Raw genomic sequence first — 24787 nt, 5'->3', positions numbered from 1 at the left:
TGTGATCTTTCACCAAATGATGTCTAGCTTGTGCTTGGTTGTGGTTTGGAATGCTCTTTAGAATGGATTTATGAGAGTGTTCTCAAGGCCTTATTATACCCATTAAGTAGAAATAATCCTTTGTGGTTTTATAATTTTTTTTGCGTTTTTCCAAAAGAGCTTTTATATTAATTATGACACCTTTACCTCTTAGTGGCCAATCAGCAGGGCAGATGTTATTAGACCTGTTTTATATATGAAGAAATTAAGGCCCCTAGGAGCTTCAGTCTCCTGACATGGTAGAGTCTGGAGCTAAGACCTGGATTTTCAGGTTTCTCAATCACTTGGCATCTGGCTAAAGTTAAAAGACTTCTAGAGGCTCCTGCACTTAACCAAGTACACTAGTTAGGAGCACAGGCTTTGGGGTCAGTGCCTGTCACTACTGCTTCTTAGCTGTATGACATTGGGCAACTTGCTTAACTACTCTAAACCAGTTTCTAAATTGTGAACATCGAACGAGATAATGCAGGAAAAATACTTAGCACAGTTCTTGGCAGATTAATCAAAAATTGTAATTGCAAATAATTATTACTTTGTCAATATTATTACAGGACAGGAAGTCTTGTCTTATTCACCTTTTTGTTCCTGGTATTTGTCATCAAGTCTTTCACACAGTGGATTCTGAATAGATACTGTGGCACACAATGTTCTAGTATCCACCATAGTCTTTCCTGAGTGTGTCAGTGGAGAAGGATAGGGTTTGGAATCAAATGAAGTGGGATCTAATCCTTTCTTTACCACTGAGTTTCATTTTTCTTATCTATAAAGCAACTGCCTTGAGGGAGTATCACATGAGTTTCAGGATATTCACTGTGATTGAATCCCTCTACATAGTCAGTGCTTAATAAGTAGCAGCCATAATTAGAGTCGCTGAGAATCAAAGGTTAGGTTGGCAGGCAGTCCAGTCCAGAGGTTTTGTGAAAATTGCTCAATTTGGTAAGGTATAACACATAGTGTCAGTTAGATAAACCCCTCAGGGAGAGACCTATTTAATAATTGCTATGGTTCTGAAAGTTTTGAGGAAGGCCTCATTGGATGAATATACAAAGTATGTTTAAAGAATATTGAATTTTAATGTATTCCTAAGGTATTTGTTATTGCCAACCCCTAGGGATATAAACTCTTCAGCATTGTCTGAAGCCTCTGCCTCCTGTCCACGGGGTAAAAGGCTGGCTCCAATGCAGTGGCCAAGGATAGATAGTTGGTATGGTTGTCATCATTGTGTCATTGCCATTATAAATATTTATTGAGCTCATCGTGTACCAGGCACTTGGCATGCAATATCTTACTTAAATTTAATAACATCTCTGTGAGGTAAATGCCATTATAATTTCCATTTTCCAGATGGGGAGGATGAGGTTTAGAAAGATAAAGCTACTTGACCAAGGTACCACACAGACAGTAAATGATAGAATTGAGATTTGAACCTAGTCCTGTCCTGCTTTAGGATATGGAGTATAGAGGAGGGAAAAACCATTCTTGGCTACCCTGTAAGGTTCAGTGGCTGACATCTGCAAATTAAATGGACAAAAGACAAATTAACAGGATAAAAGGTTTATTTAGTATGGACATAAGGGGCCTCACAGAAAAGAAATGAAAAACTCCAAAGAAGCAGCCAGGCCTAGGAGCTTATATACCATTTTAGCAAAGGGCAGAAAATTGTGGAGAAGTGACAAGACAGAGAAAAGGAGGTTTCTAGGAATTATAGGGCAATAAATTATAGGGAAGATAAATATAAGGGGGAAACAAATAGATGGTAGGGATTATTTTAACAAGGTTTATTTACGCAGATTCATCTTGGTGCTGACATTTCGTGTCTTGTGACAAGGGCTTTTCTCCTCTTCCTAGAAAGGAAGTAGGGGAAACACTTTCACAAAGGAGATTTATGCCTTGCTTTTAGGCAGAAAATTTTCTTCCTTTCCTTTCCTTCCATCCTCCTCTCCCTTCTTCCTTCCTTCTCTTTCTTTCTTTTCTTTCCTTTCTTCCTCTTTTCTTTGTTCAAAGTCTCACTCTGTCACCCAGGCTGGAGTGTAGTGGCACAATCACCACTCACTGCAGCCTTGACTTCCCAGGCTCCAGCAATCCTCCTGCCTCAGCCTCACAAGTAGCTGGGACCACAGGCTCATACCACAGTGCCCGGCTAATTTTTGTATTTTTGGTAGAGACCGGTGATATGGTCTGGCTCTGTGTTCCCACCCAAATCTCATCTTGAATTGTAATCTGAATTGTAATCTCCACGTGTTGGGGGAGGGACCTCATAGGAAGTTATTGAATCGTGGGGGTGGTTCCCCCATGCTGTTCTCATCATAGTGACTGAGTTCTCACAAGATCTGATGGTTTTGTGGGGAGTTTTTGCTTCCTTCACTCTGCACTTCACTCATACTTCTCCTTGCTGTTACCATGTGAAGAAGGATGTGTTTACTTCCCCTTCCAACATGATTGTAAGTTTCCTGAGGCCTCCTCAGCCATGCTGAACTGAGTCAATTAAACCTCTGTTTTAAATAAATTACCCAGCCTCAGGTATGTCTTTATTAGCAGTGTGAGAACGGACTAATACAGTGGGGTTTTACCATGTTGCCCAGGCTGGTCTCAAACTACTAGGCTCAAGCCATCTGCCCACCTCAGCCTCCCAAAGTGTTGGGATTACAGGTATGAACCACTGTACCCAGCCACCTTGCTGTTTCTTAATTGCTTTAAGCTCAAAATAATTGTTATGCCGAAGTGGCTTGTTTTGGGGTGGCATATTCTAATTTAAATTTCCTTATTTATGAGTTGTATGATCAAGGGTAAGTGTTTGTATCTACACTGAGGATGGTAATAGTACTTATCTCATGGACTGTTAGTAAGAGTGAATGAAGTAATGTACTGTATGTAAAGTGCTTAATACAATAACATACAGTCAATACCCAACAAACTAGCTATTATAACGATTATTACTGGAATAGTAATACTAGAGTAGTAAATCAGTGATTAGTTTATATTAGTCATCTCCCCACAGAAATGCTGGCAGTTGAAATCCTGATGAAGTGGCCTTTTCTGGTCTAGTTGTTAAAACTAGACCAGATTTCATTCTTGTATTATTTCATTCTTGTTTGAACTGAAAGGATTCACCTAGCTCTTAAAATTATCTTGCAGGCCAGGCGTGGTGGCTTACACTTGTAAATCCTAGCACTTTGGGAGGCCAAGGTGGGAGGAACACATGAGCCCAGGAGTTGGAGACCAGCCTGGGCAACATGGCAAGAACCCATCTCTACAAAAAATTAAAAATTAGCCAGGCATGATGGCATGTGCCTGTAGTCCCAGCTGCTTCGGAGGCGGAGTTGGGAGGATTACTTGAGCCCAGTAGGTTGAGGCTGCAGTGAGTCATGTTCGTGCCACTGCACTCCACGCAGGTCTACAATAGCAAGACCTTGTCTCAACATCAGCAACGAAACAATTATCTTGCCTTCTGCAACAATGTCATGGATACCAGAAGTTTCTTAGGAATATTGGGAAAGAATGTGTCTTTTTAATGGATGGATCACATTTCTTTCTCTGTTCTTTTCTTTTATCCAGTCTCTTTTCTCACCTACTTACCCTAGCTCCCACTGTACTATGTGCCCAAAAGTCTTCCAGCACTCGCATGTAGTAAAGATCTTAAAACAGAGCTGCATCCTGCTCTCTGAAACCTCTTGAAGTGAGTGGACCATTTTCTGCCTTACCAGTCCCTCTCCTTCAGAAACACTCATTCCTGTGGCAGTGCCCCACCGCAGCCTTCTTTCCCTCCTCTTCCCTATACCTCTGAACTGACATTCCCCTCAGATGGCTTACTGTACTCTGCAATGTGTTCCTCCCTTCTGCCGTTGCCCTTGCTGTTTCCTCCACCAGAATCATGGTTCTTTGCTGTCTCACTCTCTGTGCCTGCTGAAAATCTGCTGGGTAAACCCTTAATTTTGTACATAGGTGTGTGTGTGGGGGGATATGTGTGTGTGATCTTTCTAGTATTGACTTTGCTAACTTTATAATACAGTATGTTAAAAAATTAATTACGACGTGAGACCTGTGTTTTTATTCTGTTTGATATTACAGACATCTCTCTGCATTATAAGTAGTCATGGATATATAGTGGTAACAGTAGCTGACATTTTGGGGCACATGCCACATGCCAGGCACTATTTTAAGCACCTTACATTTAATTTCTATCATTTCTATTTTCATAGGATTATGATTATTATTGTTATTACCCCAAGATATATCTTACTAAACTGTTATATTTTTATGCTAGGAAATTATATATATACACATATATATGTGAGACATATATATATATGTGAGATATCCATATGCCAGTATATACACACATACATACGTACATACGCATATATATATGGAAGGAGACTACATGGTTATTCAGCTGTGGAATTAGCAAAACATACAGGACCCATGACCTAGTCTATACTTATCTAGTCTTCTGCCTCACTCACATCACATTTCATATTTCATCTACCTAATAAGCATAATTCTTCCCTTGCAGAACTAGTGAGGGTGAAATACAAGATTGTAGAAAGCATAAGCATTTGGGTCACAGGAGGTTCTCAGCTCCTCCCAACACCTTCTTCCCATGGCCTGTCTCTGCCTTAGCCTTTAGCCAAGTCCATCTTATTCTTTAATGAGTCTGTCATCACAGATAGATGGAGAGCTTCTTGTAATTCTTTCTAACCTCTGCATGAAATTTCAATTCAGGATAATGGCTGTGTCTAGGGAGGGAAGGAAAGAGATCGGAATTGGGGAGAGGGACAGGAGTAGGGGAATAGGGAATCATTCTTTAATATTTTATTTATTAAGCTGGGTGGCGCATACATGGATATTCGATTAACAAATTATATTTTTCACTTGAAATATTTGATAGTCTCAAGAAAACAGCCTATATACCTATTTTTACTACTGAGGTGCTTCCCTTGGGAGCAGGTAAAATGAACAGACAGCTGAATTCTTTTTTCATAGGTCTCCAAAATCAGAAAAGGATATCAGATGAGGTAGGAGTCTTGGTGGTAAGGTGGGACCTCTTTGGCCTCAGACAGAAGGTATCAGGAGCAGCTCCAGCACGTGAGGGAGATGAAACCTGTATGTCTTCTCGGTTGAGCTGGTGTGGCCTTTCTTTTGTGTTTTTCTGAGCCGCTTCTCTGAGTGAACTTGGACAGTAACCAGAGCTGCATTTTTTAATATCTCAGCCTGAGATGCTGACAACCACTGCAGGCACCATGAATTTTTAATGTGGTGGTGATTAGAAGGCTAGCTAGGGCCTCATTTCATTTCACTGGACTGCTGTGACACTTGTTTCCTTCATGGTATTTAGACTTCCTGGGTTATTTCCCAATCCAGACTCATGTTCTGTTTCACGAGTGCCCGTTGCACCCATGCAGTTATTGAGATGTGTTTGAAAGCAAAATTTAAAAATTTGATCTCAGTTATTGAACATCCTAGGCTATTTCAGAAGGGGATGCTTCTTAAATTCCTGAAAAGGAATTCAAGAAATCCAGGTCAACAAATATTAACCAAGCCGAAGCTTTGAAAGTCCAGCTCACTGAAAGAACTACAACAGTGTCCATTGGATAGGGATGCAGAAGTGAACCATAGGTAATCCCTGCCTCTTGCGGTCTGGTGGTAGGAAAAGATCTGTGTGTGTGCGTGTGTGTGTGTGTGTGTGTGTATACATATATACACATATATATACGTATATATGAATATATACGTATATATATACACACATATATACGAATATATACGTATATATATACACACATATATACACATATATGATAGGATGTGGTAGAAAATACTGCAGTAGAGGTACAGAGAATTGTGGGCAAGGAAGGATTGTTTCCAACTAAAGAAGACTTTATAAAGAAAAGTAATTTATTGTAAAGCCTTTAACGATATGACAAAAAAAAGATATGACTGATAAATATCTATCTATTCATTTATTCATTCTGTAAATACTATGCATCTACTGTGGGCCTCCCTACAAATTCATGCTTCTCTGTGCACCACAACAGAGGAGGGAGATGGAGAGTTGAGTACAGGCATCTTCTGAAATGCTTCCACGAGAACGTGGTATGCATCACTTCCACTCACATGGCCTTGGGTGGTGCACGCCATATTTCCTGCCTTACTTCGAGAGTGTGGGGAAATGCAGTACTCCTTTCTGTAACCCTGCAAGGATTGGGAACTTGGATATCCATGGCAAGTGGTAATGTCTGCCACAAGAGTCACAAGATCTGATGCACAATGTAACAGTGTTGTGTTGGATGCTGTGTTGATACCAGACTGCTGGGAAGCAAAAGCAGCAACAGAGAGACCATTTCAGAAGCAGAGTGTATTTGCCATTGCCACAGATAGGGGACTGTGAGAAAAAGAGTGGGAAGAAGAGATCAAGAGTTTGGTTTTAGACATATTAAGATTCAACATAGTTAGTGGAGATACCGCATAGGCTGTTGAATATATGTCTGTATTACAGAGGTTGGGTTTGTCTGGGCTGGAGATATCAATTTAGGAGTATCAGCTGATAGAAAGTATTTAAAGCTGTAAGACTGAGATGCCAAGAGAGTAAGCAAAAATAGAGAAGAAAGGTCCAAGACTGAGGGGCCTCAACATGATGAGGTCAGAGAGATGAAGAACCAGCAAAGACAGTGGAGAGGACCAGTCAGGAGGCAAGAAGACACTCAAGAAAGTGTGATATCCTGGAAGCCAGACAAAGAACATGTTTCAAGGCAGTGGGGGTTATTGTTTATGCAGTATTTGCTCTATTGAGAAACTTTTATATACTTTATGTCAGCTCATCAATACTGCAATTCCGTAAGGTAGATATTGGCCTCATTTTGTGGTTTGGAAAACAAAAGCTCAGGGAGGAGAAACTTTCACAAATTAATGTTTCTCATGTGCACTTGATTCATCTGATCCAATTCTGAACATTTTGCAGCAAGAGATGGACTGTGAAAAGCGTTTTACAAATGCTATTCCTCAGACCTGGAACTTAGACAAAATTAAAGGAAATGAAGATTAGTTGCAGGGAAAGAAACCTGTTAGGACACATGAATTTTTCTTTTGCAATCCAAGATTGTTTTTACAAGGAGAATTTTCTCCTTTTTCAGGTAATCATAGTTTATTTCTTCCTTTTCCTTTTCTCTTTCCTTTCCTTTTTCCTTTCCTCTTTTTTTTTTTTTTTTTTTTTTTTTGAGATAGAGTCTCATTCTGTCGCCCAGGCTGGAGTGCAGTGGCACAATCACAGCTCACTGTAGCCTCGACTAGATAGAGTCTCATTCTGTCACCCAGGCTGGAGTGCAGTGGTACAATCACAGCTCACTGTAGCCTCGACTTCCCAGTCTCCAGCAGTCCTCCTGCCTCAGCCTCCCAAGTAGCTGAGACCACAGGCGCATGCCACAATACCCAGCTAATTGTTTTTTGTTGTTGTTGTTTTGTTTTGTTTTTTTGTTTTGTTTGTTTGTTTTTGAGACAGAGTCTCGCTCTGTTGCCCAGGCTGGAGTGCAATGGCGCAGTCTCGGCTCACTGCAAGCTCCGCCTCCCAGGTTCACACCATTCTCCTGCCTCAGCCTCCCAAGTAGCTAGGATTACAGGCACCCGCCACTACGCCCGGCTAATTTTTTTGTATTTTTAGTAGAGATGGGGTTTCACCATGTTAGGATGGTCTCGATCTCCTGATCTCATCACCCGCCCGCCTTGGCCTCCCAAAGTGCAGGGATTATAGGCGTGAGCCACTGCGCCCGGCTCTACACCCAGCTAATTGTTAATTTTTTGTAGAGACGGGGTCTTGCCATGTTGCCCAGGCTGGTCTTGAACTCCTGGGCTCAAGCGACCTGCCTACGTTAGCCTCCCAAAGTTCTAGGATTACAGGCATGAGCCACCATACCCAGTCAATCATAGTTTCTTAATTGCTTGAAAATGTGATGTAATTTGACCCCTCAACCTATGAGGAATTGGTGGATTAACTGGACTATAAATGAGCTAAATTCTGTGAAAGAAAAAGGGAAAGGCGAGGCATGGTGGCTCACACCTGTAATCCCAGCACTTTTGGAGGCCGATTTGGGCGGATCACAAGGTCAGGAGTTTGAGACCAGCCTCACCAACTTGGTGAAACCCTGTCTCTACTAAAAATACAAAAAATTAGCCAGGCATGGTGGCATGCATCTTTAATCCCAGCTACTCAGGAGGCTGAGGCAGGAGAATCACTTGAACCTGGGAGGCAGAGGGTGCAGTAAGCCGAGATTGTGCCACTGCACTCCAGCCTGGGAGACAGAGTGAGACTCCGTCTCAAAAAAAAAAAAAAAAAGAAAAGAGAAATTCTTCCTTAGTAGAGTGAGTTAGAATATTTAGTGTACTCCTAACCTAACCTTTGGGACGTGTGCAATAAATAATTGATACAGTTTATGCTTCCATTTTGAGAATTTTTAGTGATCAGTGTTCAAAATAACTTTTCATTGTGTCAAATAATAGTTCAGACTCCTTCTTCTTTTTTGTTTTTAGATCATGTACAAAATGAAGAAAACTATGCACAAGTTCTTGATAAGTTTGGGAGTAATTTTTTAAGTCGAGACAACCCCGACCTTGGCACCGCGTTTGTCAAGTTTTCTACTCTTACAAAGGAACTGTCCACACTGCTGAAAAATCTGGTAAGACATTTCATATTTGAGTAAAAAGAATTACAGCCTTTCCAAAATATTATGTCATATAGAGAACGTTTCAATAATCCTTCCCCCTCAATCCTTGGTCCCTAGGGGTGAGAAAGAAAAAACAAAAAGCTTTTTAGTCCTAGGTAACTTCCACACCTCTACTAAAAAGCTTTTTAGTCACCTAGGATTTGCTTAAAGAAAATCCCATTGTGAAATTCCTGGAATTTGTACCTTTGGCCCAGCTGATAGAGTAGATTTTGCTTAACCTGAATTCTCTTCCACATCTCTACCATTGATTTTTTTTTTTAAAGATAACCTTCAGCAACTTTTGCTTTTTAATTGGCTAAAAGAATAATGATGATTTCTGTGTCGAACATACATTGGAAATACACATTGAAAGTATTATATCTCACTTGTGTGAAGGTGATCATGCATTTTGGTTTCTGATTTATAAGTAATGAACTTCCCTCAACTCCCCACATCCTTTTAACCCCCAACCAAGAAAAGGGTTTTGAGATTTAAGGAATCTCTGGTTTCCGAAGTAAATGACAGGAAGAATCCCTAACGATCTGAGACACTAGAGGTGCTGGCCCCAGGAGGCAGACCCAGGGATGGAGGTGGTGGAGGAAACTATTTGCCAGGCAGTCGTGTGTGGGCATCCCCATGTTGTGCTGCAACCCTCTCCCCAGCCCTCACACCATGTGCACACTTAGAAAGGTTCTGGGTAACACCACCTGGACTGATCATTTGGATTTTGTTGGTTTAGGGGGGATGAAATTATTTCTCTAAGAGCCACCCAGTGAAATAATTTAATCCTCCTAAGTCCCCAGAGAAAGGAGTACAATGAGGTTGAAAGATGCCAAAGGAAAAGTATTTATATCATGCTTTTCCACGTAAGCCCCGCCCTGGAGAAGAGGAGCTGTTCCCTCTTCTCTCCCTGTCTCTTAGTATTGTACTTTTACCTCCTTTAAGGATCCAGAACTCATGCTCAAGATGTCCTTAGCCTAGGTCAGTTATTCATATATCAAATAGGCTTCAGTGGCCCTTAGGTGATAATTTGTCATAAATCCATTAGATACAAAAGGTTAGTTTACAGATGAAGATAACCTATTTGAAAAATGAAAACTGCCTTTCTACACTCCATTGAACATAGAAATATGTATTATTTTCAAAAACTTCAGAAAGGATAATTTTGAACTTTGGCTCTAATGTTTCTGTGCTTTTGAATTTAACAAATCCATGATATTTTTGTAAATCTTAGATTATATAAACCTCATTGATTCAGAAGAGCGCCCTCGGTTTTTCTTCCCTCTGAGCATTGCCTGCACTTTCACTGGAGGCCTTGCCCAAAGTGTGGTGTGGTAGAAAGAGAGGAAGCAAAACAAGACTCTGACAATTCACTTGGTAATAGCTGGTAAAGGACTTGCTTGGGCAGGAAGCTCTGTTTTCTCTGAGATGGGTGTTTTCGCATTGATATCTTGCTTTAGTTTCCAAGGACCAAATGTATTTGGCTTAAGTCAAGAGTCATCACCTCCAGGGTTCCTGGACCAATCCATCTCTATGCTTTGCTGCACTGCAGGTTCCTTTCAACTGTGTGTGTGTGTGCCATACACACAGCTCAGTGGCCATTCAGGCCAACATTCATCATCTGCATTTGCTCACCTAATACATTTGCTTATCTCCATACAAAACCATCTGAGATTTATTGAATGCTTTTGATGTACCTGGCAGTTTGGTGGGTGCGTTATGTAGATTATTTCATTGAAGACATTACAACAATCCTGTGGTTACTGTACCTTTAATCCAGATGAGGAAACTGAGGCAAATTGAGATATATAACTTGTTCATTTGCCCTATTAGTATGTGTTACAGACTTGAACGCAAACATTCTGTCTCTGAACCGGTTGTCTTTGCTCTTCTACAATATCCTGCCTCTGTCACCTCATGCTGTGGTTGTGCTGTTTCCCTAAGCAGAAGTACTGATCAGGCTACTCCCATATACATACCTCAAGCTACAGCCCTTTTTCCATACCCACTCCCCTTTAAGGAGTAGAAGTCTAAGAAAAATCTAAAGGAAGTTGCTGGAAAACCTAATTCGTTTAGTAAAGAAAAACAAATTTTGCCTTTGAAAGTGGTGGTGTCATTCCTGGTGGGGGAGCCAGGTAGAAGAATCAGTTTCTACTGTAGTTTGGTTACTAAGAAAACATTATTCTGATTGAATAAAAAGGCAGTCCCAGGAGTTTACACAACTTGACAACAGCCAGCAACTTTCTGCTTCCCTTTTTATGCTTTTCCAGGAAAGGGAAGAGCAAACTAGACAGATTGATAGGGCCACACCTTGGAATAGAGAGCTCCCAGAAAGCCAGCTCACCCCAAGGGGGTCAGGATTCTGGATCTTCGTGCAGCACCTGCAGCCCCCAGCTGAGCAGCACTCAACACCCTCCTGGGGCTCAGTACTCCCGTGGGAACCCATACTTCTCAGAAGATTCCCAAAAATCCTGTTCTCATAGGCTAATGAAGGCCAGAAACATTAAGCCAACTGATACAGTTGAAATTTAGAAATTAAAGTAAGAGAAGGTACTTTGGTACTTTATAGACTTTGTAAATTGTATTCCCAGTTCAACCAGCAAGTAGCAAAAGTCTTATTATGTTCGAAGGTCTATGCTAAATACTAAAAAATGTCATTTTCTAATTAAGTATTGCTTATGAAGAGTTTTTTAATAGTTTATACTAAATCATTACTTATTTTTATAGAGAAAAAGGAAAGGATAGATTTGCGGGCCAGGTCTCATACTAGCTTTCAGGTTTTGACTAACCCTAGATGAGAAAAACATTTATTATTCGTTAGATGTAAGAAATCACTATTGCAGGTGTATTGTGTTTAGCAGTTTCCGGGGCAGTGGTCTTAAAAAATATCAGTGCACTAAATGATGCTAACTATCTCAACCATCATTGAGATGCTTGGGGTTTTTTTCCTTTTTCTGAACTGTCTGTGATTATAGAAAGTATGATCAAGTGAGATGTTATGTGAAAACTCCCAAGGGCTACCTACAAAGATGTTGGCATTAACAGTGCATAGGGCTGAGGCTGTTATTAATTAACCATACATCTGAGGACTGTGAAAAGGATTGCAGTTACAGCTGATTACTCTGTGAGCCCATACCACAGTTGATACACCAAGTCAGTTTTAAAGTAACTTGCTTTTCTTACTCCCCCCTCCTCCAAATTATAGAAAATTGTTCCTATGAAAAGTTTTTCTACCTCGTAACATAGGATTCGAGAGGCTATGAAGCATAGGTGGTTGGAGGATCATGGGTTTTGGTCTCAATCACACCTGGAATCCTAGTTTCCGCCTCACCAGCTTTATAGCCTTTGACAATTCACTTAACTTTTCTAATGCTAGTTTCCTTGTCTCTAAAAATAAATAATAAGAGTGACTGTTTTAGTGGCAGGATTTCATTGAGATCAGAGAAGCAAGTCACTAAGCACAATACCTGACACAAAATTTGTTTCACAAATACAAACCTTGTTATTTACATCTTCTCATTTTATTTTTAAGGTAACTCAATGTAAAGACAGCTATCAGTCATATCCCATTTTAGAGATAGATGCACCAAATCTTCAAAAAAATATATACCTGCAAAATGGTGCAATTAGGGATTGAGCTCAAGCTCTGTAGCTACGGATTATGCCTTGTTTCAGTGATGCTGCCCCACGAATTACATTGCCTTGATGGATTATGTGGATGGTAAAGGCCCACCTGACACAATGACCAGGGCCTGTCCTGGTGATAATTAAACTAATGTGTGTGTTTAGTGTGCAAGGTACTTTCTTGGTTATTTTTGTCCTTTGATTTCTCTCACTGTTGAGTTATAGCATATTGGAAAGAGTGAGAGTGTTAGATGGTAGTTCTCAAACTTTTTGGTTTTAGGACCTCAGTCTTAAAAATGACTGACACCATGTGGTTTCTATTTATGTGGACTACTTCTATCCATATTTATTGTCTTAGAAATTAAAACTGAGACATTTTTCATGTGTATTATATATTTTAAAATAATAAACCCACTTTAAAAATCATTTTTATGGAAAAATAACTATTTTCTCAAACCAAAAAACATTAGAAGGGTGGCACTGTTTAACATTTTTGTAAATCCCTTTAAAGCCGACTTAATAGATGGTAGCTATATTTTCATGTCTACTTCTGTATTCATTGTGTTGCAATTTATTGTTTTGGTTGAGGTAGGTGGAAAATAAGGCCTCACACAGATCTGTATTGGGAAAAGAGAAGAGTAGTTTAAGAGCCATTTCAGGTAATCTTTGATACTACATAAAAACTTGACAAGTAGTCCTTCATTAAATGTTATTAACGGTGTGAATCTGAAACCATGTAAATGAACATTATTTGGAAGCTGTCAGCTCATGGTGGCAAATTCAAGTTTTCCAAAATTTTAGCTTCCTCTGAAAGTTGTGTTTTTATCATTAGCAATAAATGCTACCAGTTGTTTACCTCGAGGTGATAAGCTCACTTCATTCATTTTCGAGAAAATGTTCAGCAAATACCGAAGTCTGAATAACCATAGTTTGCTAGTCTTTCTTTCAAAAAAAAAAAAAAAAAGGTGTTCCACTAAAAAAACAAAGCCAGTTAGTTCAACTTGCAACTCAAAAAATTACGTAGTGCTTTTCCTCAAAACAACCATCATATTTTGGTATGCCTAAAAAGGGCTTTATGCATACTTCTATTTCATCAAACAGAACATTAAAAAGATGCATTTGAGGGTCAAGATGTGACAAAAATCCATTTTTGCTTTTTCATTATGGGCATTGTTAAATGAAAATAACCTTTCTTTTTTTTACTGTAAGAGCAAGACCATGAAGAATACAGTAACTTTAGTTTGTAGCAGTGCCTTGATTTATGTTTAAGGCAACAACTGTTTTACTCACTGTTGCTTTTACACTGTCAGTGCAAATGTCAACACAGTGAAAGATTCAGTTAACCTCTTAGTATTATTGTGAAAATAGTTTGGACCTTGGGAACCTCTAGGGGCCTAGGCGCCATACTTTGAGAACCACCGGTGTCAGAAATTGAAGGCTTTTTTTTTTTATTATTCCAACCCTACCATTAAGTAGGTTAATGTTGCCTAACTTACAGACATAAATTTCCTCACTAGTAGAATGGGGAAAGTACTTTTTCTGCATACTTTATTGGTTGTGTAGGGATCGAATCATACCATTCATGTGAAAAATACTGTAACCTGCAAAGTCCTTTGTACACACTGGATTATTATAGTATTAATAGGCTACATTAATATTAGTATTACTATGGTATTAATAGCCACTATAGAGGGTTGTATTATAAAAAGAACACATGCCTGCGGGGGAATTGCAATTTCTCTTTCATATTCCCCCTAATCAAAGATAACTATAATTGACATTTGGAGTTTATCTTTCTAGTCCTTTTGTCTGTAACTCTTTTTTTTTTAGGGGAATGGCAAATAGATGAAATGACATGTTCTAAGCAGTTTTGAATTTGCTAGATTTCATGTAGTACTGGAACTAGAGCAGACACACTTTCCCAAGTTGAGTCAAGTCATAGATTCAGAAGTTCAAAGAATGTGACTTCTGCGAGACCCCCATGTAATGAATTCCTCATCATTGGCAGATCAGCCTTCATCCCCATTGCAGCCTCATCCCCTTCTTGTTGTGAGAGCCAATACAGTGACATCTGCGGAATGGCAATCCAGCTACTGGGGCAGGAAGATGATCGAAGATGACCCAAGTACATGCAAGATCTTTTGTCTTTTACATCCATGTTCTTTATACCCCTGTAAGCTTTTATTGCCTTAAAGTGAAAAAAAAGTTCCCTAAAAGAGTGACTTTAAATAAGATAACCTTGCCATTTGTGTATTTTTATGACTAAAGTCAAAGTCATCCAAAATTACAAAGATGGAGAACAGATCAGTAGCTACCAGCGGTTAGGAAGGGGAGCAGCAGTGTAACCTGAGGGAGTTCCTTTGTATTGATGGAACAGTTTGATAACTCGATGGCGGTGATCATTGTAGTCATCTATACATGTGACAAAATGCCATAGAACTATACACAAAGACATACCAAAACAATGAATGCATGCAAAAACGGGGGGAATTCTAGTAAGGTCTGTGGCCTAGTTGTCTTGCACCAGTGTCTGTTTTTTCATTTTGATAATGTACTATTTAACATGTATAAGATGTTACTATTGGGGGAAGCTGGTTGATGGGTACAAGGGACCTCTCTACTAGTTTAACAATTTTTTGGTGAGTGTGTAATTTTTTCAAAATAAGTTTAAATAAAAGTATAAACTATCAAATTATTATCAAGGAGAGAAAGTAGGGGAAAGTTTAGTATACATTGTTATGTAAAAATTTCACTGTAAAACAAATGTGCAGAACACAAATCAAACTCACTTCCTGATATACTCTTTGAGCCAACTGATCTGCAGTCCTCAGTCCTGCTTCCTTCGCACTTTAATAGGTTTTCTAATTTCTTCCTCTAATTGAAGTCCTGTATGTGGTCACTATTCCACAAAAGTAGGAATGATTAGCTGTTTCCTCCCAGAAGTGAGTCTAGTTGTCATGATTGAATATATCTAGGGAATGCTGCCTCTTAGTGGTGAGAAGCCAGAGAAATGTAGACAAGATCTGTTCTATTGCTGTTGTTTTTACTGTAGTTGTGGCATAGTTATAAGTGCATAGGTTTTGATTTTTAGTGAGGCCTGTATAAAAATAATTACTCAGCATCTTACTTGTGTGGCCTTGTTGAGTTCTTTGAGTCTTGGTTTCTTCATTTTTGTAAAAAGGGTTTAATAATCCCTCGTTGTGTTCATTTATGATTCATTCTGTCATTTATTGGGGTTCTACATAAGCACTGTGGGTAGGCTGTAGGGATACAGCAGTGAGAAGAACACAGACAAGGGCCATATCCTCTTGGAGTTTCCATGGTGGCATTTTTAGAAATAATTTATGTGAAATACCTATGAAGGCATTCAGTTCGTAGTATGTACTTAATAGATAGTGACATTTTTAAAAACATTTTTTAAATATTTAGTTGCCTTGCAATCTCTCTAAACTTACCTTCCTCTCATTAAAGATGCCTTTCTAATCAAAGCCAACTCCAGACATACCAAACGATTTGTTGTTCATGGAATATATACCATTTCACACTTCCATGCCTTTATAGATTCCATTCCTTCCACTTAGTGCCCCTTAGTAGTTAATGTATTAATGTAATCCCAGCACTTTGGGAGGCTGAGGTGGGCGGATCACGAGGTCAGGAGATCGAGACCACAGTGAAACCCCGTCTCTACTAAAAAAAATACAAAAAATTAGCCGGGCGTGGTGGCGGGCGCCTGTAGTCCCAGCTACTCGGAGAGGCTGAGGCAGGAGAATGGCGTGAACCCGGGAGGCGGAGCTTGCAGTGAGCCGAGATTGCGCCACTGCACTCCAGCCTGGGCGATAGAGCGAGACTCCGTCTCAAAAAAAAAAAAAAAAAAAAAAAGAAAAAAATGATAAAGACATTCTTTGCAATGCAGCTTTCTTGTTTAAAAAAAGAAAAAGGAAGCAGAATGCTGTTGAGTTTTAGCTGTTTCTAAGTGGTTTCGTTATATGTTTGATTAAATGTATAGTACTGCAGTTCAACCTTTTTTTTTTTTAACTATGAAAAGGAAACCAATAAAATAATTACTTGCTAAGCAATGCTGGGTCTGCTCCCAGCATCAGGCATCATTCCTGTGATCCTAGCAAAGAAGTTAAGGAGTCAACAGAGAATTGCATCCATTTAATACCGAAACCACAAAATGGGTCAGGAAAGGAATAACTGGTGGATTGAAATAGATTCTCAATGGACAGAGGAAAACCATTTAAATGCCATAGGCTTTGAAAGTCCCAAGGCAGCAATGATTTTAGAAAATGTATATAAATTATTTTTTAAATAGTGGGAGTCACCCAGAAGTATTCTAGTTCAGCCAGGACTCGCCATGCATCTGGTTTCTTCTCTCCTGAGGCCTTTGGACAATTCTATAGCTTGCATAAGAGCTTGAGTCTCATTAAACAGTTGGAGGGCAGTTATTGCTTCAGAGCTGTTGAAGCAAAGCAAAGATTTCTCCATCTGCATAGCATTTCCTGTTTGCAGTCTCTGACTGTAGGGTATTGTGGTTTGTGTTAAAGTTTTTTTTTTTTAATTTTTCTTCTTTTCTTTCCCCTCAAATAAGAATATCTGATAATGTACAGGTTGGATCTAGATTTGTAGCCAGCAGATTATTTCTCAAGTTCTTCTTTGAAATGTTAAAAAGTATGGAGAGCATGGATGTGCCTAATGGTAAAATTGGTAGCTTCTGGGTGCCCTGAACTATATAATGCATTTTTAAAACGTTATCTTTAAAAAAAAATGGTCATCAATCATTGGCAATTTTCAGCGTTTGATCTACCAGGTATCCCCTTATGTACTGACATGCCTCACTGCCTCACTACCAATTAATACTGTGGGACATTTTGTGAAATGTGATCTATCCATGTGGGTTGGTGGGTGGGTAAGAGGGAAAGGTTTATTTTTAACTCCTTCTATTTAAAAAATCATACATATTTATTATAAAAATTTCAGACATATGGAAAATTTTAAAATAAAAATTATAATTCTAGCTTCTGTTAATATTTAAGAGTGTAGTATTTGAAACAACTTTATGGATTTGTACACAGAGATACTGCTAATTTGCATACATATCTGCAGGTATAGATAGGTATCTCATTCAGGTCCAAAATCCTTGGGGTTAGATTTGTTTCAAAATTCAGAGTTTTACAGATTTCAGAAGGGTGACAGGGTGTACATGCCTTATATTATGCAGCACACCCCCTAGTGACTTCTTGGGAAGATGCTTATAATTAAACACAGTTTTGTGTCTGCATTGAAACTTGAATATTCACATGAAGTGGGATATATAAAGACTATTAGGTGCCCCACCTCAAGTCTAGTCAGAGATTACCAACCAAATGGAGTCAGAACAGGTTTTGCTGTTAAATGAGTTTAAGCTAAAAAAAAAAAAAAAAAAAAAAGCCGTGTATTTTATATCTATATGCAAAATTGCTTTAACAGGCTGCATACTGTTTCATTGTATATCTGGACCATAACTGATTATTTGAATTTTCTGTTTGTCAATACAGGTATACCTTGTCTTAAATACATCCAATAAACAGGTATCCTAGTGTATATATACCTCAGGCTGAATTTGAATATGGTTTTTCTTTTGGCTCTTTTTTTTCTTTTAAGCATTTACATTCAATGTTTCAAGGTAGGATTTCAAATAATACATTTTAAATAGGATTGCATTTTCAGCTTGTGGCTTTTGCATGTTGTTCATAGCACTTGTCTAAAGGGTATATACACGCGATATGTGTACGTGATTGTCTAGTATTATTTCACTTGAGACAGACTCACAAAACAGCATTTGGTATAGAGTTTTGGTTCTATGTGAGAGGAAGGAAAAAGAAAAAGGGAGAGTGGGAAAGGGAGAAGAAAAACCATCGCTCATTGGAGCAAAGTTTCATTGACCATAAGAAAGGATTGAACTTTAAGAATGATTGGTACTGAAATGCTTTATGGTGTCTCTAACATTTTGCTAATCAATATCTCTTTGATAAAAGAGCTGGTCTCACCCTCACAGCCTTAAGGCAGGTGAAGTTTTCATTACTTTTATTTTTTTATTTTTATTTTTATTTTTTGAGATGGAGTCTCACTTTTTCACCCAGGCTGGAGTGCAGTGACGCGACCTCGGCTCACTGCAAGCTCCGCCTCGCAGGTTCACACCATTCTCCTGCCTCAGCCTCCCGAGTAGCTGGGACTACAGGTGCCTGCCACTGCGCCCGGGTAATTTTTTGTATTTTTAGTAGAGACGGGGTTTCGCCGTGTTAGTCAGGATGATCTCGATCTCCTGACCTCGTGATCCGCCCATCTCGGCCTCCCAAAGTGCTGGGATTACAGGCGTGAGCCACCACGCCCAGCCTACTTTTATTTTTATGGTTAACTTTTGCTATACGAGTAATTCTGATAATAAGAGCTTGTCTTTATACTGTGGTGACTGTATGCCAGGCACTGGCACTTTGAGCACTTTACATGTTTTATTGGTTAAGATAGGCTAGGGTATACTGCAGTAATAAATGAACCCCCAAATCTCCATGGCTTAACATGGTTTGTTTTCTTCTCATGTGACATGTCTACTGAAGGGGGTCTGTTCTGCTTAGCAACAGCAACTCAGAGACTTAGACGCATGGAAGCTCTCCCTTCTCTACAGGGGAAGAGAGAGACTAGAGAAGCGTATGCATACTTTTCACAGCTTTCTTAGGTGTTGTAGTTCATTGGTTTGAACTGTGATCTTGGCCCCACCTACCTAGCTGCAGGAGACCTGGAAATGGGAGGGAGCAAACGGAGTATTTGGTGAGCATTATCCTCTGCCTCATCTGTATATAGCCTCATTTACTCCTCACAGCAGCTCTACCAGGTAGTAACTGTAGTTACCCTTATTTAAGAGCTCACAAAACTGAGTCACAGAGCATTAAGTAGATCTCAGATTCAGCATTCAAACCCAGGTGGTCTGCTCTAGGGCATCGGTCCCCAACCTTTTTGGCACCGGGGACTGGTTTTGTGGATGACAGTTTTTCCACAGACAAGGGGGTAGCCGGGAGGATGGTTTCGGGATGATGTGAGCACATTACATTTATCATTAGATTCTCATAAGTAGCGTGCAACCTAGATCCCTCGCATATGCAGTTCACAGTAGAGTTCCCTCTCCTGTGAGAATCTAATGCTGCCCTTGATGTAACAGGAGGTGGAACTCAGCTTCGCTCGCTAGCCCACCACTCACTCCTGCTATGTGGCCTGGTTCCTAACAGGCCACAGACCTGTACCAGTTCGTGGCCTGGGGATTGGGGACCCGTGCTCTAGAGTATGCTGTACCTCCTCTCAAAAGATGTGGACATCCTGTTTTGGACATAATGTAAAATTTACTTTTAAATTAAGTTAAAAGTTGTATTGATTTAAAAAACAGCAATTAAAACATTGACAATGATGTTACAAAGATAAAGCAAACACTGTTTGGAGAGAATTAACAGCCTTCTGTCTGCATGATCTTTGTCCCAGAAGCCTCCAGAGCTCTTTCTTTAGGCCCAGATCTGGAAGTACATTGCAAACAGCAAATGCAAGTCTTTTTCTCCTTTCCTTTCTTAATGGAAAATTCTGTCAAACTCTGCCCCACATTCACTTCTTCCACTTCTTTCCACTCCACATTCCCTTCCACTCTTCCTTGATTTCCCATTTTCCATCCCAGGCATAACCTTTTATCTGAATCTCCCACTCTTCCTAGCTGATTCAGATTAAATGTTCTGTCTTGAGCTGACTTTGGATTCCTCTGCACAATGTTGCCTCTGAGTCTCTCCTCATCTCCACATACCATGGCCCTCAGACAAGGCCACCACTCCAGATCTGGACTTTTGGGAGGTCCTACAGCCCAGCCTGGCACTTTTTCAGGGCTGATGTCAGCCAGCACCGGGAAACACGGGTTAGTGAGGGGAGCATGGCTGGACTTCAGGCTTCCGTTGTACAAGCCAGGTGGGTGCTTTGAGCCATGTACACCCTGCGCAGCCATACACAGTGGCCGTACTGTGTCCAGTGCATCTGGTGTCTTCTTGCCTGGGAGCAAGAGTATAAAGAAACTTGTCCAATGCAGTGCTTTCTAATTTATTTGAGCACAGACTTTTTTGTTGTATAAGAAACATTGACTTTTCATGGAACCACTTCAGAAAATGCTGATTTAGATGTTTTGCTGGACCAGGTCATCATTTCATTTGTTGTTGTGTGTGTGTTTTTTTTTTCTTAATTCAAATTCACTTCTGCCCTCCAAGAATTTATTTCTAATTTATATTTCAGTATGTAATTTCTCATTGTTTTTAAGCTGGTTGCCACTTTGCCTTTTCATTTTAGATTATACCGTTTGGTAACCTTAGGGTTAAACATGAAGAAATGGCCCACTGATGCAGTCTTGAACTAGTATCTGACTACATCTTTGAGTAAAAATGAGTGGATGTTTTCATTGACATATTGCCCCAGATACGTTAAGCAACTGAAAATTCAGAAAATTGGCAGAAATAGCTTGACTTTGAAGTCGGATATAATTGAGTTCTATCTCTGCTCCATCACCTCCCAAGCTAGGTCACCTGAGGCAGATTCATTCATTCACTCATTCATTCATCTAGAAAGCAAGAGTGTCTAGGAAGGCTTTACAGAGGAGGTACCCTGTATCTGAGCCATAAATTATCGAGATATTCATGAAACGCTGTTCTCTCTTAAGCTAGCAGAGGCTGTTTTCATAAGTAGAAACATTAAATAATATTAAGCAATGGTTGATATACTTGATAAAGGACGAAGTGAAAGTCTATACTTTAGTACTAAGAAAGAAACTTTCTATAAAGTGTGTTCTTATCTCTGCCAGCAGTTACCAAGTGCCCATTCTGTTCCAGAATCTGTGCTAAGACTGTCATTTTCTATGTGAGAGATTGCTTATAGATAATATTTTAATAGTTTACCCTAAAGCACTACTTAATTTTACAAGGAAAGGTGGACAAAGGTATAGGACCAGACTTTTAAAACATTGTGCTTTTGGTTTCCCACAAGTAGGGTTTCTTGGCAGCAGTTGGCATCACAAATGTAATATCTAAGAAGATTCCTTTTCTGCAAGGGAAGCTTTGAAATATATCAAACAGCTGCCTATCACAGTTACCACTTAGGTGGATTCTTTGACTTCTGAAAAATTTAATGAGGATTAAGTGAAATAAGTCTTAAAACATGAAGATGTAGACCAAGCAGACAGGACAGGGCTTTCCAAGCAAAGGGAGCAGAGATGGCTCTGACCTCCTGTCAGTTAAATGAAGACAATAATGTCTACTGTGAGACATTACTATGTCACCCTAGTACGTGGTAAGCCCTGTATGCTTGCGTATGTTTGTTGAATTTTTAAAATTGTGTTAAGAAGGTGCTTCCTGAGTAAAAGATATTGCAAAACATTTATCATAATCTGTGATAAAGATGTTGAGTGAAAGCAAGGAAAATGTGATTCGATGTTACAGTGTGGTTTTGTTCTAGGGAAAAAGAACAAATTGTAGATGCCATGCATGGAAATGAAATTAAAGGTCTGAAAGTTGATCATGAACTAACTGAGTATCATTTTAAGTACAATAAAGAAATCCTTAGGATAGGGATATCTTTCTCGAACCAAGGCCTAGCCATATAGCACACCCCCTCCTTTTACTTTCTCCTTTGTCTTGGTCTTATAAATCCTAGCTACTTCCCCTTTCCATATAATTATCGTCAAATGAAATCAGATGCTGCAGATAATGCACAGGGAAATGGTACTTTCATTTTCACTTGATGTAGGAGATGATGTTAAATCTAACCCACCATTTACTAAATTGAATTAGATAAAATATAATTGCATTATTTTAAGTTAAGGAATTCTCATATTCCCTGGTACTCTTAGGCCTACCCATTTTTCTTTCTAGCATTTCCAGTAAAGTGTACTTTATGCCTAAATTCAGTCTTGTCAGGCCCGAATGCCTTTAGCACATGGTGTAATTTAGTTTGCATTTTTCCTTGGGCCTTTCCCAGGTCTTCCAAAGCAGTACCTCTGTTCTTCATTGTAATTATGCCTTAGACCATAGGCAAGTGATTTCTGCTCTCTGGCTGTAAGTCTTTCCTTCTCTAAAGGAACTTTGGTTTTTCTTCCACTTGGACAGCCTTTAGTCTAAAGCATTGGTTCTCACACTTGATCTTGCATTCATTTCATCTTGAGAGCTTGTTAAAACTTAGGTTGCTGGGACCCACTCTTGGAGTTTCTGATTAATTAGGTCTGGGATTTCATAACCAACAAGTTTCCAGGTGATATTGACACTACTGATTTGAGGACCACACTTTTGAGAACCACTAAAAAGGATTGTCATTCTGGACAGAGATCCAGAAGTTTCCTAGTGTTACAGAGAAGCTGCAACTGTTTTTCCCTCCAGATTCACTTTTATATTAATTGTTTTTACTTTTATACATGCCATCTGATTTACATCTCTATCAGTAAATAAAGAAGAAGTTGAATGAGAAATAGGCTACTGGTTAATTATATCACCCTCTTGTGATTTCGTGTCATGTTTCTTTTTAATAACTTTGTACATACAAAAATAATACCACTTCATTGTTGAAAACTCAGAAAATATAGGGAGAAAAAGACTAAAATAAAAATCAACAGTAATCTTATCTGTTATGGAATGTGTGTGTGTGTGTGTGTGTGTGTGTGTGTGTGTGTACACCCTCTGTCTTTCTAAACTTTTTGCTGTTTAAACATCTTTTTTCTCATATTTTTAAAGTCATATAATTTTTTTAACATTGGGTTCATACTGCAGTGCTATTTTATACTGTGGTTTTCCACCAATAACATTTTGAAAGTGTTTTCCTGTTTTGTAAAATACTGCAGCCTAAGAACCTTTGCTTAGTTGGAAGCATACAACCTCTTAAATCAAGGCTTGTTTGGGCAGGGTTTGGAGCCAAGATCCTCTCCCCCATTACCCCTGGCAGTCTCCGAAGAGGGGTCTACAGAACCCAGAGGCACTTCCCACCAAGAGGCACATTCTAAAAACTGTATAGAATGCCTATCTTATGTTTGCACTGTAATTTATTTACCCAACTTCCTGTTTTGAATATTCCTCTTGTTTCCATTTACCACTGTCCAAAATGTAATAGTTTGAAATCTCTACACATCTCATGATTATATATTATTTAGTTACGGATTGTCATTACTCCATTAATTCAGTTTGTAATGCTTTTGTTTCTCCTCCTTCCCTATCATTTAAGAGTCAAGAAGTGGGGGGGAAACTGCCAGTAGCCCAAGGCCCTAGTAGGTCATAGTTGGTGCCTTGCTCTGATCAAATTAAGATGCTCACTTTGTTGAAATATTTCAGACTTTTTCAAAAGGCTGTGTTTATACTGTGCCAGAAGTTTTATAGTGAACATTGTGGACTATACTAAAAAATTGAGAATTGTTGTAAGAATTATGAATGGACTTTTCTAACTCTCCAGCTTTACCACGGAGCTGTTTGTTTTTGTTACTTTGTTGAGTGGGGGACCAGGGCTGCCCTGTCTCTGAGGCAGTTTGAGCATCTTCCTATAGTTCTCACCCATTTGAGGTGGAATTTTTTCTCCTTTATTCAGTTGTATCTCAGTAGCTCATTTTAAGCTGTAAGAGTGTTACAACTGGAAGGTACCTTAGAGATCTTTTTAGAGACCTCACACTTTATTGATGCCAGAAACAAAAAGTGACCTGCTAAACATCCACAGCTGGTTGGAGACAGGTTCAAGTCTAGAACAGGTCTCCTGACCTTCATTCTTTCTTCTCTTCTTGTCAGACAAAGCCTAACAGCTGCAGGATGGGAGGAGTACCCTTGGTTTGTCACTCCCAGCCATATCCTGGGAGCAGTTCTAACTCTTCTATCGCTCTCCTGAATCTTGCCCCTTCCCCCATTCTGGTGCTGAGCACTCCAGGAAGACCAAAACTGGTTCAGGTTCTGTAACACTTGGTGCTTCAGAGCAGCTCTCCTGATTTGAAGAGGAATTCATTCATCCATTTACTTAATCAGTAAGCATTTTTATTTAGTGTATATAACAAGTCAACACTTTGCTCTAGGAGTTTAATGTAGCTCAATGGTGGGCAAAGCAGTCTTAGCCTCTGCCTCCAAGAAGCTTTGCTCTAGACAGTAAAGGAACACACGGATAATTGTAAAGTGCAGTACTCTGAAAGCGAGCCTATTCTGCCACTGGTCAAGAGTAACAGGAGATTAGGGAGAAGGGACTTATTTATTATTTAGAATGGTCAAGGCCTCACTGAGAAAGTGACATGGAGACAGAGGAAGAGTGTTCCAGACAGAGTAAAGCACGTGCAAAGCGGGAGAGAGCTCTGTGGGTTGAGAAGCCAAAAGTAGTTGAAGTGCAGTGAGAATGGGTAGAGGGACTCAAAACAGGTTGGCAGG

General features: G+C 39.5%; 1 protein-coding gene across 6 annotated transcripts in view; it reads left to right on the top strand.

Moving 5' to 3' along the window:
• The window catches only part of ASAP1 (ArfGAP with SH3 domain, ankyrin repeat and PH domain 1), a 387159-nt gene that overhangs the window by 217012 nt on the left and 145360 nt on the right, over positions 1–24787 (top strand). For all 6 annotated transcript variants that reach the window (XM_030795523.1, XM_030795519.1, XM_030795522.1 and 3 more), the window contains one exon: positions 8560–8705. In XM_030795523.1, coding sequence (XP_030651383.1) covers positions 8560–8705 — 146 coding nt within the window. The remainder of the gene's footprint in view (positions 1–8559; positions 8706–24787) is intronic.

The sequence above is a fragment of the Nomascus leucogenys genome, chromosome 16 (genome assembly GCF_006542625.1).
Source record: "Nomascus leucogenys isolate Asia chromosome 16, Asia_NLE_v1, whole genome shotgun sequence".
In the NCBI taxonomy this organism is placed as follows: domain Eukaryota; kingdom Metazoa; phylum Chordata; class Mammalia; order Primates; family Hylobatidae; genus Nomascus; species Nomascus leucogenys.
The sequence above is the reverse complement of the archived record's forward strand: the minus strand, read 5'-3'. Positions and strand labels throughout refer to the sequence as shown.